Source organism: Tachyglossus aculeatus, chromosome 18, assembly GCF_015852505.1.
Source record: "Tachyglossus aculeatus isolate mTacAcu1 chromosome 18, mTacAcu1.pri, whole genome shotgun sequence".
NCBI lineage: Eukaryota > Metazoa > Chordata > Mammalia > Monotremata > Tachyglossidae > Tachyglossus > Tachyglossus aculeatus.
In genome coordinates, this window is record NC_052083.1 from 5803987 (window position 1) to 5819944 (window position 15958).

At 41.0% G+C, this 15958-nt stretch overlaps 1 protein-coding gene across 3 annotated transcripts in view; it reads right to left on the bottom strand.

Annotated features, from left to right (window-relative positions):
* ASAP1 (ArfGAP with SH3 domain, ankyrin repeat and PH domain 1) overlaps window positions 1-15958 on the bottom strand; it is a 202503-nt gene that overhangs the window by 14921 nt on the left and 171624 nt on the right. For 2 of the 3 annotated variants that reach the window (XM_038760066.1, XM_038760065.1), the window contains 8 exons: window positions 15026-15212; window positions 14812-14897; window positions 13635-13750; window positions 13399-13466; window positions 12429-12536; window positions 10630-10858; window positions 4818-4859; window positions 135-305 (listed from right to left, as the gene is read on the bottom strand). In XM_038760066.1, the coding sequence (XP_038615994.1) occupies window positions 135-305; window positions 4818-4859; window positions 10630-10858; window positions 12429-12536; window positions 13399-13466; window positions 13635-13750; window positions 14812-14897; window positions 15026-15212 (1007 nt within the window). The remainder of the gene's footprint in view (window positions 1-134; window positions 306-4817; window positions 4860-10629; window positions 10859-12428; window positions 12537-13398; window positions 13467-13634; window positions 13751-14811; window positions 14898-15025; window positions 15213-15958) is intronic. The other variant, XM_038760067.1, reaches the window with a different exon arrangement.

Below are 15958 nucleotides of genomic sequence, written 5' to 3' on the forward strand. Positions count from 1 at the left end.
GCTCTGCACACCGTAAGTGCTCAATAAATACCACTGATTGGCTGACTAGCGCCCAGAGGGCCCATTCACCAGCACTGTCCTAGAGAGCAAACAGACTTAACCAGCTGTCCTGCCCCAGCCCCATAAACACTCACCCCAAGGAATGGCGCTTTTACTCTGGGGGCCATGAGGTAGTGGACTTGGTGGGTCGGACAGGGTTCGTTTGTGGCCAGGTGGTGGGGGAGGAGGTCTCTTCTTGGAGAGGGTCGAACTCCCAGTAGGAGTCTGGGAGCCGAGTGGAAGGGTCGAAGGCGGGCCGGTGGGGCCTGGAAAGGAAAGAAAACAACATAACCCAACCTCAAAGGTGGGACACGCACGGACTTGTAGGTCAGACTTCAACATGACGGAAAGAAGGCGAAAGGAAGGACCCAGACAAAGCTTTGCCAGTCTCTACCACTTCAACACCCACTTTATCACATGGGGGTGGGGGGGTGGACAACCAGCATCTGGTGAGTTCACTTCTGAAACAGGAGAGTTAAATTTTGGTGGAGGACAGAATACCAGAGAATCAATGGAGAGTGTTAATTAGTTTCAGTCTTCATTCAGATGTGACAGAAAAACAAATTTAAGTCACCACAGCACTGACGGCATGACGGACACAGGCCAAGGCTAGCCCAGGCTATTAGCAAGACACCCTAAAATAGTTAGACAAAGCTGGTTGTGGGAGAGGCGTTCTAGGACATTAGAGCCCTCAACTGCAGTAATGATATTTATTGATGATGATGATGGCATTTGTTACGCGCTTACTATGTGCAAAGCACTGTTCTAAGCGCTGGGGAGGTTACAAGGTGAGCAGGTTGGCCCTCATGGGGCTCACAGTCTTCATCCCCATTTTACAGGTGAGGGAATTGAGGCGTAGAGAAGTGAAGTGACTTGCCCAAAGTCACACAGCTGACAAGTGGCAGAGCCGGGATTTAAACCCATGACCTCTGACTCCAAAGCCCGGGCTCTTTCCACTGAGCCACGGATTTATTGAGCATCTTCTGAAAGTGAGGCACTGTACTAGTGCTTAGTAAAAAATGGGACTGCATTTCTTACTTCAACATAAGATTCTCTTGGGTATTTTAAGAAGTGGCCTTTTCTACAGGTTTTTTTTTAGGAGTGAGGGGGATATTTCTTAAAATATGCATACATTTGGTTGTTCTACTCCTAGTTTGGCAGGCAGTTATACTAAAAAAGGCACGGTGTACAATTTTTCAAAGGAAAAAAAGAAAAACTTGGTTCAAAAAAAGAAAGAGGACAATTTCTTCCAGAGGAAGGCTGCAGTTTTGTTACGAGACTGATAGTCAATGAAACCTCACTGCTAAATGCCACGTGGCATTGACTCTGGCCTAATATTTTCAGCAATTAAGGAGGGTTGCTTTTTAAATATTAGTTTAGTGACACTGTGTCCTGTGTGTCACTAAAGAGCATAGGGTTGGGAGTCAGATTCTAGTCCTGGTTCTGCCACTGACCTGCTAGATGACTCTGGGTAAGTCATTTAAACTATCTGCATTTCAGTTTCCTGATCTGTAAAATGGGGCTAAGATTCTTGTTCTACCTACCTCAGGCTGTGAGCCCTGTGTGGGACCAGGGCTACATTTGCTCTGTCTTGCACTTAGCACAGTTTTTTGGCTAACGCTATTACCAGCATTATTATTATTTTTACAGCTTTCAAGCGATTGCAAAGAGCGACTGTTGCTAGTAAAAACCATCAGGTAGGCTTTATCTCACTCTACTGGATTAATACAAGAAGACATTGCCACCAAATGCCACACTTTTAGATACTGATTTTATGGACATTCTATAAGACTAACTGTTGTTCTTGACTTAATAGAGGACATACAGTTCCTGATATAAAGCAAGCAGAGAAAATAAAATCACACCACAAAATCAGGATAGCATAATACGTATGTGGCGATTCCAAAAAACTGCAAGAGATTTTTACTTGTGAATTTAGAATAAAAAAGCTCGTATAGCCTAGCCCTCTTTCTTGGCTTAATACAGGCTTTATGACACCAATGCTAAGATTCTGTGTGTCAATATTTCATTACATTAGATATTATTCAATGACATTCTGATTCTAGGAATAAACATAAATTCTTGCCTACATTTAATTTTTTTTCTATTTTGAAGGGAAAAAAATGAATGAAAACTCAGTTTGGTTGAGTTTATTATTATTACTATTAAACGACATTATTATTATTATTATTATTATGAATAAAATAACATAAATCACATCTCTTCCAAAAGGTCGTCCCTGACTAAGCCCTCATTTCCCTTACTCACTCTACCTTCTGGGTTGCCCTTACACTTGAATGTGTACCTTTTATTCACCCCACCCTCAGCCCCATAGCACTTATGTACATATCTTTAATTTATTTTTAAGTCTATCTCCCCATCTAGATTGTAAGTTCCTTGTGGGCAGGGAATGTGCCAATCAACTCTGTTACACTGTTCTCTCCCAAGTGCTTAGTACAGTAAGCACTCAATAAATGCCACTGATTGATTGACTGATTGAAGACTTGTAGCGAAGTAGAATAAAACCTGCCTTAGACCTAATAATTCTGTGCCACTGAGGCCTTCCCTGTATTTTCTAGAGTGCTAATTTGGGGTGGGAAACAATCTGCAGCCAGAGTAACAAGAATCACTGCTACTTCTAAAATCACCTTGAAAGCTATAGGAGGTAGAAAAAAGGAGCAACCTGTGTGCTTTGTACATTAGGCCGAAATAAATGTAACTATCAAAATTTCATTCATTCATTCAATCGCATTTATTGAGCGCTTACTGGGTGCAGAGCACTGTACTAAGCACTTGGGAAGTACAAGTTGGCAACATATAGAGACGGTCCCTACCCAACAACGGGCTCACAGTCTAGAAGGGGGAAAATGCCATTCACCAGTCCAGGGTCCCCAAGAGCAAATCTTAGAACAGTGCTTGGCACATAGTAAGCGCTTAACAAATACCATCATTATTAAATCTGAAGTCAGTCCAAGTTTTCCTTTTAGACTGTGAGCCCACTGTTGGGTAGGGACTGTCTCTATATGTTGCCAACTTGTACTTCCCAAGCGCTTAGTACAGTGCTCTGCACACAGTAAGTGCTCAATAAATACGATTGATTGATTGATTTTCCTAAATATTTCACCCTAGCACCACCTAGTGGCCTACTGACCCAAGTGCACCTAGAGGTATTGCAAACTGTGATGAATCTTCAAACACTGTCTAGTAGCAAATTGACCAAAAGCTCAAGTTAATGAGAAACCATTTCCAGATTATTAAAAAAAGTCACCCTGCTCTCTCCACCACAGAGGGGTGAGGCCTTTTAGGCTGCAAGACCAGTGTGGGAAAAGGATCTCCTTCCCCTCCCCACGGCACCTATATATGTTTGTACATTCATTCATTCATTCAATCGTATTTATTGAGGGCTTACTGTGTGCAGGGCACTGTACTAAGCGCTTGGGAAGTACAAGTATACAACATATAGAGATGGTCCCTACCCAACAGCAGGCCCTACTGAGAGCTCACCTCCTCCAGGAGGGCTTCCCAGACTGAGCCCCCTCCTTCCTCTCCCCTTCCTCCCCCCTCCATCCCTCCTGCCTTACCTCCTTCCCTTCCCCACAGCACCTGTATATATGTTTGTACGTATTGATTACTCTATTTTACTTGTACATATCTATTCTATTTCTTTTATCTTGTTAATATGTTTTGTTTTGTTCTCTGTCTCCCCCTCCTAGACTGTGAGCCCACTGTTGGGTAGGAACCATCTCTATATGTTGCCAACTTGTACTTCCCAAGCACTTGGCACAGTGCTCTGCACACAGTAAGTGCTCAATAAATATGATTGATTGATTGCTTGATTTATTACTTTATTTTACTTGTACATATTTACTATTCTATTTATTTTGTTAATGATGTGCATCTGGCTTTATTTCTATTTATTCTGATGACTTGACACCTGTCCACATGTTTTGTTTTGTTGTCTGCCTCCCCCTTCTAGACTGTGAGCCCACTGCTGGGTAGGGACCATCTCTATATGTTGCCAACTTGTACTTCCCAAGCGCTTAGTACAGTGCTCTGCACACAGTAAGCGCTCAATAAATACCATTGAATGAATGAATGAATGACTATGTCTGTCAGATCAGCTTTTTACCTACCCCAATGCTCCTTCAAATGGAAATGAGTCGTTTCCGACCCACAGTGACTCCATGGACCTACCCTCTTTAGAACGTCCCATCTTCTGTCATAAAGTCTTTCTGGTATGTGTATCCATAGAGTTCTCTTGGTAAAGATACAGAAATAGTTTACCACTGCCTTCTTCCGCACAGTGCTTAGCACATAGGAAGCCAATTCACCTTGGGGTAAAAAATACTGCATTCCCCTATTTCCCGTTTGCTTCACATGTCATGTTCTGGCAGAAGTGCCTGGGCTTTGAATCAAATATGTATCTTTGGGAGGCCACAAGGCTAAATCAACTAAGTGGTCAGCACTGTCTAATTCTCTTTAATGGAATAATAAAATAATAATAACATAGAAAGGAAATTGAGAAATCCCCTTAATGCTCATACTGGCTTACAACAATTTACATAATCAGTTAGAAACTAAATTCATTCAACCGTACTACCAGCCAGCTCTTAAGATTAGTTTAAAAGAGTTAATAAGCCTGCGGTGATCAGGTTTGACACAGTATGGCTTTTAGGCAAATTAGTGCAGAACCTATGAGTTAGTTTGTGTACCAGCCACGACATGCAAAGCTGCTGTCACCATCTAGAAGAAACGCTGAGGTATGTATGCATTTTTACCACAGAATGAGAGATACGGCAGCACCAATGGAAGAACAGGTACTGGAAGGAAAGTAATACACCATTGTTAATGACTGCTGACCAGAAAAGTATTTCAATTTTTCCCCAACCCTGAAAAGCACGTTTACTGGCCATTCATAGCTTGCAGTCCTTCTCCTGCCTCAAAGGATGAGTTCCTCCATCCTGTGACTTTGCACCACTCATAAGACTCAGAACAAGTGACGTGAACAGTGCCATCAGTCCAATTTAAAACAGTGGAATAAGCACTGAACTGCATCTTCGAAAGCAAATGACTAAAACTGATGTTTTATAAAAATTACATACATATTCATCTTTTAACAAAGAGCAAGCAGCGTGGCCTAGTGGAAAGAGCCAGGTCACTTGGGTTGTAATCCCAGCTCCACTGTGTCAGCATGAGCCTGCTGTGTGACCTTGAACAAGACACTTAAACCTCTCTGTGCCTCAGTTCCCTCATCTGCAAAATGGGGATTCAATACCTGTGCACCCTCCTACTTATAATGTGAGTTCCATGTGGCTCAGGTCGATTATCTACCCCAGTGCTTAGCACAGAGTAAACACTTAACACAAATACCATTATTATTATTACCGTACAGAAAATCAAAGCTATTTATGTAAAAGAGACTGAATTTTAATTTTTAATTAACGGTATCTTGTTTTAAAATGATAAAGCTTTAAAGAGTAGTGACCTCAGTTTGGCCATAACACATGCTTTTACTATATGAGGTTTGGCTAAATCGCTGTTGGGAAATTAGGGAACTTCTATCCGGCAACCTGAGCTGCCTGGCTACAGAGCGACAACATGTCAGAAGAAACAAATGCCCACATGCCCACAGTGTTGGAAGAAATGGACACAACTACACTGTGAGGTTTTCAAAATGTAGGGTTTCACAAGACCATAACCTCTGTGTCATAGGAAAACAATAAATTCACTAACTTTTTAAGATATGGGAGATGAAAAAAGGCACTTTTTTCCCCCACTGTGGGTATTTGATATATTTTCAACTGATTGGCTCGTGGATTCTGTGTGTGAGCAAGGGAAAGGTGATCTTTTTTCTCGAACTTAAGCTGACAAAAAAAGTCACTGGGGAAAATTGGGTTCAAGGTTCTTCCTCAGTATTACATCTGGAACTGAGGAAGAGAACGAAATCAGGGCACTGCCCCAATACTGCTAAATAATGCCAGGCGGCAGGAGCACGGTCAGTTGATTCCTAGTGGCTTGTCAAGTCCCTGTAGTCTCCTCAAGTGTGAGGTAAGGATGGGGAAAAGGTAAGGTCTTTTTTGCTTCTAACTCTGATGTCCACATTGCCAGACCTAATGTTTATTTCAGACCAGTCATGCGAGTACTCTAAAGACTCTAGTCACTACCTGAAATTTAATTCACTCCTCCATGGAGTTTAAAAAGGAACTTTTGAGGCCCAGAATAAATAATAATATAATAATAACAATAGTTCATGATAATTATGAACAATAGACCAGTTTGTGTTTGTGTTTAATAATAATAATAATAATATAACAATAGTTCATGATAATTATGAACAATAGACCAGTTTGTGTTCAGGTGTACTCCTCAACAGAGATGCACACACTTCTGGCTCCTGTCTTGCCCTCACGAGTGGGAGAGGCTCTATTTGTTATTCGATCAAAAGTATTTACTAAGTACCTTCCGTGGGCACAGTACTTATTTATTTTGATGCTACCGATACCTGTCTACTTTTGTTTTGTTGTCTGTCTCCCCTCTTCTAGACTGGGAGCTCGTTGTTGGGTAGGGATTGTCTCTATATGTTGCCGAATTGTACTTTCCAAGCACTTAGTACAGTGCTCTGCACACAGTGAGCACTCAATAAATACGATCAAATGAAGTACTTCTTACTATAATAATTATGATTAACTTTTAACTTCTCTAGCACTTTGTATAGTTTTGCACATAATAAGTGTGATAATTGTTAAGTGCTTACTATGCACCAAGCACTGTACTAAGCACTGGAGTAGATACAAGTCAATCAGGTTGGACACATCCCTAGCCCACATGGGAAACACAGTCTAGACAGGGGAGAGAACAGTTATTGAATCCCCATTTTACAGATGAGGAAACTGAGGCACAGAGAAATAAACTGACTTGCCCATGGTCACATAGCATAGACAGTGTAGCTGGAATTAGAACTCAGGCCCTTCTACTCCCAGGTCCATGTTCTTTCCATTAGGCAACACTGTTTCTTCTTAAATACGCTTGGGAGAGTATTTAAAGCTAATTACCTTTAGAATATAAAGGCCATCGTAAAATATTTTGAAAGTTACAGATTTTACTTTAAATCATAGTGTCTTGTAGGTTACCAACTGAAACTGATACAGCTTCTCTGAAATCCCTGGAGAAGTTACTGAAAATCTCCCTGTTTTGGTCCTTTAAAAAAATGACTATTAAAAATAATCTGAACTCTAGAATCATACTTCAGTATTTGTTTTCTACATTTCTTCCTTTTGGCATTTTTCTCAGCACAACAAAATTCAGGGATGGCTGACAGAAAAATACCAAGATTGGTGGAATTAGGCAGGTTGTGTCTCTCACAATTACTCAAGTGTTGCAGAATATTAGTGTAGGCCAAAGAGCACAATCAGGATTTCCTTGATCCTTTTGCCTCTAGATCAGGTGACTTATATGAGTGCTTCTATGGATCCTCATGAGATATGCTATGCAAAATACAAAGATAACATTATTTTCCAATAAGCCTGCTTGAATAGCTTATTCATCAGCATTTCAAACTGAATTCAGGGAAGCTGATAAAAACAGGCAAAATTCTACACCCAATTCACAGGAAAAAAGAGCACACAGGAAGCCTGCCTGGGCTACTGAAACAGTCAATTCCTTCATGACAAAAAACAGGAAACTGTAAAGCTATCAATATGTGAAGAACGATGCCAGTATAAAATATTTTCAAAGTAAGGGATGAGTCACATAATTGCTCTCTTTTGATGCCAGCCTGGTCCGCCTTCACATACTTAGGAAGATTCTTCCTCCTCTTCTGCCCCTCGCTTTCAAAAAAAAAGTCCATTTAACTATCATGAAAGCTAAGACAATGGAATGCAGAACACTTACACAACCTTGCTAACAGAGGAGGGGGACAATTATGAAAATGGACTCGGATAAAAATCTGTCTGCAAAATTTCTGATGTCTTGATTCTTTAAATCCAGCTGAACTCAACTCCTAAAGTTTGAAATTATAGGAAAGGGGTACCAGTGGCTTGGGGTTTTTTTTTTTTTTAAAGGACGTCAAAAAATGTGTTTCTGCTGGCAATTAATTGTTTTAAGGAAGCGGCCCCATAATTATCCCAGTAGGAGATACAAGTTAAAAAGACTTCGGCCTCATGGCATTTCCAAAAACGTGCATTAATCCTTTTCTGTATTAATTGAGAGGAGAAATAGGGTTCGGAGGAGAGGGGGGAGGAAAAGGGCTACAAAACAGGGAGGTGGCTTGTGTGGCATTCGGGGCAGTGGTGGATGGTGATTTAGGGATCAGCTTGGATGTTAGGAGGGGCCCGGAGAGGAGGGATGCAGTGGTCCTGGGCAGAGGATCTGAGGAGGGTCAAGAGTGATGGACTCAGTGGACGAATAATGGAGGAAAAGCAAGGCAACCCCACCAGCTCTACTGCAGATGGTTCACAAAGCAGACATCCCACTCCCTGGCAATCAAGAGCAGAAGGAGAATCAATGTGCGCGAGGGTAAAGCTAACCCTGAAGCTGAGAAAACCTTCATCAAATGACCACCCCTCCCCAAACCGATCAGAACCAGAAAATGAGGGATCGAAGAACGCTCAGCTCAGAGGAGTTCAGAGGCTTCACTACCTTGAGCACAGGAATCAGAGTCAGTAGTGTTGTGCAAATCATAGAAATTCCTTTTTCAACTTAAAATGGTTAATTAAATGGTTAATGGTTACTAATGGTTAATTAGTAAAATGCCTCTTTGTACAATAGTCTCCAAAAAACATTACATGTCATCTACTTCTGTCCTCGGGATTCTTCATTTCCTTGAATTGCCCTGACTCAGAACGATGAATCAGTGCAACACAATTGGGTTTTGACTGACGTTAATGAAAGTCAACTCCTTGAATTTTAATGAGACAGCTGAAATGCCACTAAAATCTTTCTAAACTTTGTGTCTTTCCACAATTTTCTTTACAGAGCAAGTGTTCTACTTCACTGATTCCTTTCTATTTTTCTGTTCCTTCTACCCTGAAGTCATTATCTTCTATAACCACTGCACCCCCAGCCATTTGCTGGGGAAATACTTGTTGTCATAGAGGGTGACAACTACCAGTGGAGAATGAGCTATAGAAACAGAATGTGCTAAAAGAGATTGTATTTTCATGTCAATGCTTTTGTTTGTACAAAACGGATGTGAAAAAGTGTTCAGAAAGGTGAGAATTTCTGCCCACAAAGCATCAACTGTTCTCACACAATATGTTCTAAAACCCCAGTTATCAATATCCTTGTCAATGGCTCCTTGGAAGTATTTGTTTCCTAGAGATTATCAAAATTATGATCCACAGGATGTCTAGACAAGCAAAGGGTACCTAGAGAACGAGCACGGCCTAGTGGAAAGACCGCGGGCCTGGGAGTCAGAGGTCCTGGGTTCTAATTCTGGTTTCACCACTTGCCTACTTTGAGATCTTGGGCAAGTCACTAGTCCTCAGTTTTCTCATCTGCAAAATGGGGATTCAATACCAGTTCTCCCTCCTGTCTAGATTGTTAGTCCCATGTGGGACAGGGACAATGTCCAACCTGATTATCTTTTTTCTCCCCCAGTTCTTAGTAGAGTGATGGACATCAAGTAAATATTTAACAAATACCATAATTACTATTATTATTATTACTAGGTGTTACACCTAGGTGTTTGGGGATAGAAAGCCTAGTCTCAACCCCTTGCTATGTAAGCACTTATTCATCTACATCTTTCTTTTCCTCTTCTTCTTTCTGCATGTCTCCCCAAGCAGACTGAAGCCCTTCTAATTAGTAGGGTATTATGCACACAATAGGAGTTCAATAAACAGTACTTTTTGCTTAAGGATTGACTGAGCTCTTTGTGGACAGGGAATGTGTCTACCAACTCTGTTAAACTGTATTCTTCCAAGAGTTTAGTACAGCACTCTGCACACAGTAAGCACTCAAGAAATACGATTGACAATCTCCACAGGATACCTGGGGATTATCAAGGGGATAAGGAGACACTCTCTTTTTAGAGCAGGAAATTCTCAGAATCTATTCTAAACTTTAAACTTAACGTTTAAGGCTAGAATATTGGCTCAATTTTTTAGGGGCAGTTCAAAGTTACCAAACCAGTCACATCTGGACTGCACTGGTGTGGCCACAATTAAGAAGGAAGGAAGATTTATGTTTGGGAGCATAGCTGAGCTGACTTCCAAGCTAATCATGATTATTATGTCCCTGATTTGACTGTGAACAAAGTTGAACAAATTACTCTCAGAAAACAAAGGTCACAGCCATCAGCTGAGGCCAACCACATTTATGGGGCAGAGGGTACTGTGTAAGCCCTATCAGAGATAGACTTCTCCAAATGGTGTCTTAGTACCCAAAGAAACTTAAATTGTCTTCCACTGGGGGACGGTTCTAGCCTGCGGAAGGGTTCAGTTTCGGAAACGGATGTGCCCAGGAAGCTGGAGAGAAAAATGGAAAAGTCTTGCGATGGGGGAAACCACGAAAGTCGAGGAGAAGAACATGTTTTGGATTATAGTCTCTGTAACAACTTTTAGAAGGCAGATGGCACATCAGAGCAGTTACCTTTTCCAGCATTCCTGGGGGGCAGAGGTGGGGCATCATTTGTTGGCGATGTCGGGGAGTCTGTGCTGGTGGAGGCAAAGATCTGACTGCTGAAGGTTCCGTGGGAGAGTCTCTGCTTCTCCCTTGGAGTACTGAATCCAGGCAGCGTCAGCTTGTCTTGTGGGGAGATACTGGAAGAATGGCAGAAGCTCTGGGGCCTTGGAGAACGTTCTTTCTTGATTGGACTGGGCTATGGAGCAAAGTGGGGAAACTATTTAGTAACCCACTTATGCGACCTTAACATAAGGGATGTCACTCTCACACACCCTACGTTTGGTCTCCCTCAAGCTTAGGAGTCACAGAAATCAAAGTTAGCAGATGAACAGAATGCACACACATCTCATGCAGCTTTAAAAATGGCTCTGGTCCCCCAGCTCTGCCACTGGACAGCTAGGTAACCTTGGGAGAGTCACTTACCATCTCGGGGCATTAGTTTCCCCATATGCAAAATAGGGATAAGGTACTTGCTTTCCCTACCTCTTCAATTGCTAGCTCTGTAAATACCCCCAGCATGGGTCTTGGCACACAGAAAGTGCTTAGCAGACACCACAAATATTTTCTGGTGAGTATTCAGGGTGACTTTTCCATTTACCTGCCCTAATTAAGGTTCACCTCCCAACCCTTTTTCTCTCTGATTTTAGTTACTGTCAATTCTTCTACCTTCTCAAAGCCTTTCCTCTCCACGTGACTTTATACAATCAGGCAAGAATGAAAGAATTAAAAAACAATAAAGGGACAATTTCCATAATGCTCTCAAGCCTGTCTAGTTTCAAATCTAGTAGAAAGAGCACAGATGGGAGTCAGGAGCAGTGGATTCTAGCCACTGCTCTGTCATTTATCTATTATGTGACCTTGGACAAGTCACTTAATTTCTCAGTACCTCATGTTCCTCATCTTGGAATGGGGTACATCATTCAACCTCCCTCAGACTGATTTGATTATCTTATATCTGCCCCAGTGCTTAATATGGTACTTGGCCCAGAGTAAGTACCTTGTGCTAATAGTTATTATTAATAAATTTTAATAATAATAAAGCCATAGTGGTTGTCATTGTTAAGAGTTAACTTCAGTTCATGTGGCAGATCTGTTAAAAAAAAAACTCTGGTCAGCTACAAACACCTACCAGCTTAGGACATTTCAGTATTCCATCTCACACTCACCAGTGCCCTAGCAACGAAGGCTTTGTGGAACTGAGCATCATTAGCTTAAAGAAAATGTATTAAGTATGTTCTCCCTACCTCTTAGGTTGTGATTCCTGTCTGCAGTTGAGACTGTCCAATCTGATCATCTTGCATCTACTCCAGTGATTAGCACAGTGCTGGGCATATAGTAACCATTTAATTAATACTGAAATAACTCTGGCATTTAAAAAATTATCCAAATCACCTGCAATCTGATGCTTTTCCATACAGACTAGGTTCCTCAGGTACTGCAGCTATGGATCTGGGCTAATCTGAATGACAGCATAATTGATGGATAATAACTGAATTTCAAAAATCTCCATCTGAAGTAGTGTTCTTCCTAATCTTATCCTTAGGTTCACTGAGAGACCAAAAAGACCAACACATAAGCATCACTTTCAAATGGTGGCCAAAATGAAAATTCTACTTCATCCCTTCTTTTCCCTTACCCTGCCAAAAAAGACCAAAAGAAAAAGCCTAAAATGTCTCACATTTTATGTTCTGGCCTGCAGGACACATTGCAGTGCAAGGGGAAATTTGAGGGGCAATGGAAATCTACCGTCAGGCATCCAAACCTACCTTATCATCCAGATCATCATCGCTCTCATCCATCTCCTCCTGTCGAAGATTCCATTCATACTCAACGTGGACGTGTGGATTTAACTTTCCTGCCTTGGCCTGTGAGAGCTGAAGAGAACAAAGTGACGTTGCTCTCGTCCATACACATCCATTCACTCTTACTACAGCCTCAGAATCCCAAATCCCCAATGAGACTGGGGCAGAAGCAGTGAAGGAGGAACTGCTGGACACAAAGCTCGGGTTACTGACTCTTACCCAACCCAGAAAGGGAATTGGAAGGTGATTGTTGGTAATATTAAGCAAAACATTTTAAAATTTCAATCACTGTGCTTCTATTTATGATGAAAAGTGCAAGGACAATGCAATAAAGCAAGCCCTCACTAATTTGCATTAAAGTTGTGAGCCTTTTGTAATAAGACTACTAACTCTCTGTGGGCAGGGAATGTGTCTACCACCCTACCAAGTACTCTCCCAAGCACTTAGTACAGTGCTCTGAACACAGTAAGTACTCAATAAATATGACTGATTGACTGATTAATACTACTAGGGAATGTTTTTAAAAGATGCCTTTAGAAAAGTAGCATGCGCTAATGGAAAAGGAAAATGGATTCAGGTGATCTCAGTTCTAGTCCTAACTCTGCCACTGGACTGCTGGATATCCTTAGGCATCTCACATAACCTCTCTGGGCTTCAGTTTCCCCATTTGTACAATGGGGATAAGATGCCAGCCTCTCCCCATCTCTCAGATTGTGAGCCTTGTGTGGGACACGATCTGTGTCTGATTTAATAACCCTGTATCTGCCCTAGCCCTTAATGCCATGGTTAGTATTAAACCTATATATCCAAACTTTTAATGAAGAAAGGTTCTGACCCCTACAGTGTAGATTGGGTGGTTTGTGTTCGGCTACTTAATACAATAAATGTGATGAGTGAATCTCAATAAAATCTGCCAGCCTCATTTCTTTCTTACCAAATCTTCACACTGAGTGGTTTTCAGTCTCTTTGCCGTGTCCAGCGCTGTTTCTCCAAGTTGATTCACTAAAAATGACAAAAAAGATCAATACACTTGTAATTTTTTCCCAAAACCACTTTAAAAGAAAACAAAGCAAGAAGTACTTAAAACTAAAATAGAAAATTTTCCAGATTCTCTTACTTTGCTTCCTGAAGAACAAATCTTTCCAGTAAAGTGATGGGATGCATTCTTACCTATATCAACAGTTGGTTTGCCCCTCAGAAGGAGTTTCAAACATTCGGGCTTGTTATACATACTGCAGTAGTGCAAAACTGTATTTCCCAAAGCAGTCTGTTTATCTAAGTTCCCACTGGAAATGAGGAGAGAATAGAAAAGTATTCAAAGGATTTTAATACTAAGAATGATAATGATGGCATATATTAAGAACTTAGTACAATGTTCTGCACACAGTATGCACTCAATAAATACTTTTGATTGACTGACTGATGGCTAAGCAATAGGATAGATACAAGAATATATGGTGGAACATCATCCTTGTCCTCAGAAGAGCTCACAATCTAAGAGGAGGGAAAACACACATTGAATCCCCATTTTATAGATGAGGAAACTGAGGCACAGAGAAGTAAAGAGACTTGCCCAAGGTCACACAGCACTGGGCAAATGACAGAGCCAGGAATAGATCCCTGGTCCTCAGACTCCCAAGCCCATGCTCTTTAAACACTTATGCTCCCAAAATACCACAAGACCAAATATCCTCCAGAGCACTGATGTACATATCCATACATTTTGCTGCTTCTCCTACTGGTAATTAATATTAATCTCTGTTTTCCCTGTTAAATTTTAAGATCCTTTAGGGCAGGGACTGCACCTACCTACTCTATTGTACTCTCTCTAGTGCTTAGTACCGTGCTCTGCACACAAAAAGTGCTCAAAAAAATCAACTATTTGTTGAGTGCTTACTGCGTGCAGAGCACTACACTAAAGTACTTGGGAGAGTACACTAAAGCAGAGTTTGCAGATAAGCTCCCTGACCACAACGAGTTTAAAGTCTAGATATTACATGGATTGATTAACACCAGTACTATTACTCCTGAATTACTAAAATACTGTAGTTGATTAATAAAGAATTCACATAGTGTAATTCTCCAGCATTTATGCACTTAAATCATGCTCAGCACTTATGTGTAAATACACACTCATTCAAATGTACATTCAAGTATTTTGATTACTCTGTTAGTAAATACTTTTATGTATGTATTAGACTGTAAGGTCCTTGAAGTACAGATTGCGTCAGTTGCTTATTTTATACTTCCCCAGCACTTAGTACTGGGCATTGCATCCAGTGACATTCAATAAAAATAACAACAACAACAACAATACTTTATCTAATAATACAGAAACAATTCATACCAGTTCTGCACAAGGAAGTCAACCAAATGGAGAGATGCGTGATCAGCAGTTCGGACGGCTAAATGAAGAGCTGTTTCCCCTGACTCCTGCAGCGTGGAAAGAAAGGCAAATAATTATCAACTTAACATTTACTAGTCCTTCTGCCACACTCAAGGGACATCTCTTCTTGCACAGAGGGAAGTGTTATTTTATATATTTTAACAAGGGTCTTTACCTGTCCAGGTTCCAGGAGTGGTTCCATTAACTCTACTCCCTCTGAATAGACTTGAAGTAGGGCAAGTAAATCTTTTGATCGAATGGCCTCAAGTAATTCATTCAATTTAGCAGTGGAAGATGAGCAGGTCTTTCTGGAAAATTTATGATCTACATATTTTGCAGTGATATATTCTTTCCGTGCAGTCCTAAAATAAAATGAAAGAACTGGATTCAAAGGTTTGAGCAAGCGAAGTTACCTGCTGGAGAGTAGGAACACTAGCTATGTAATCATAGAATGACTTCTTGGTGAGACTTTACTAACTTCCAAACCCAAACATAGGACACAAAATCGAGGTTTGTCCTTGAAGAATGAGTGCTCACAAGTACTAAGTTGTTATAATAAGCTATAATTCCCCCTCTAGACTGTAAGCTTGTTGTGGCGGGGAATATGTATCCCAGCTCTGTTGTACTGTACTTTCTTAATTTAGTACAGTGTTCTGCACAAACTAAATGACATTGATGATGATAAATAACATTACCATTCCCCTTACTGGTATGTCTCTATTTCTGACGAAGGGTCAAGTCTGGTTCTGGGCCTACTTTCTTTCTTGGTTACAGCACCCAACAAGCTGTAACCTGTCCTGAACCCCTGGGAGACTGAGGCGTGTTCCAGAAAACCTTCAGGCTCTCATCCATCATCACCTTTCACCTCTCCCTCCTTTCCAGAGGTGGCTCAGATGTGTCAATGTCATAAACTCGCCGAAGGCACAAGTCACAGGAAATCTGCTTCTTCTCTTACAGCTTTTAATACAGGCTCTCTGGCTGTAATACTCCTGGTAATTTTAGTCCCATAACACTTTTCATTATAATAATTATCCATTAGTCTTTCCAACTGCAATGACGTATTCAGAAAACCTGAGGTACAAATTTGCTTTTAGCTGCATTTACAAGT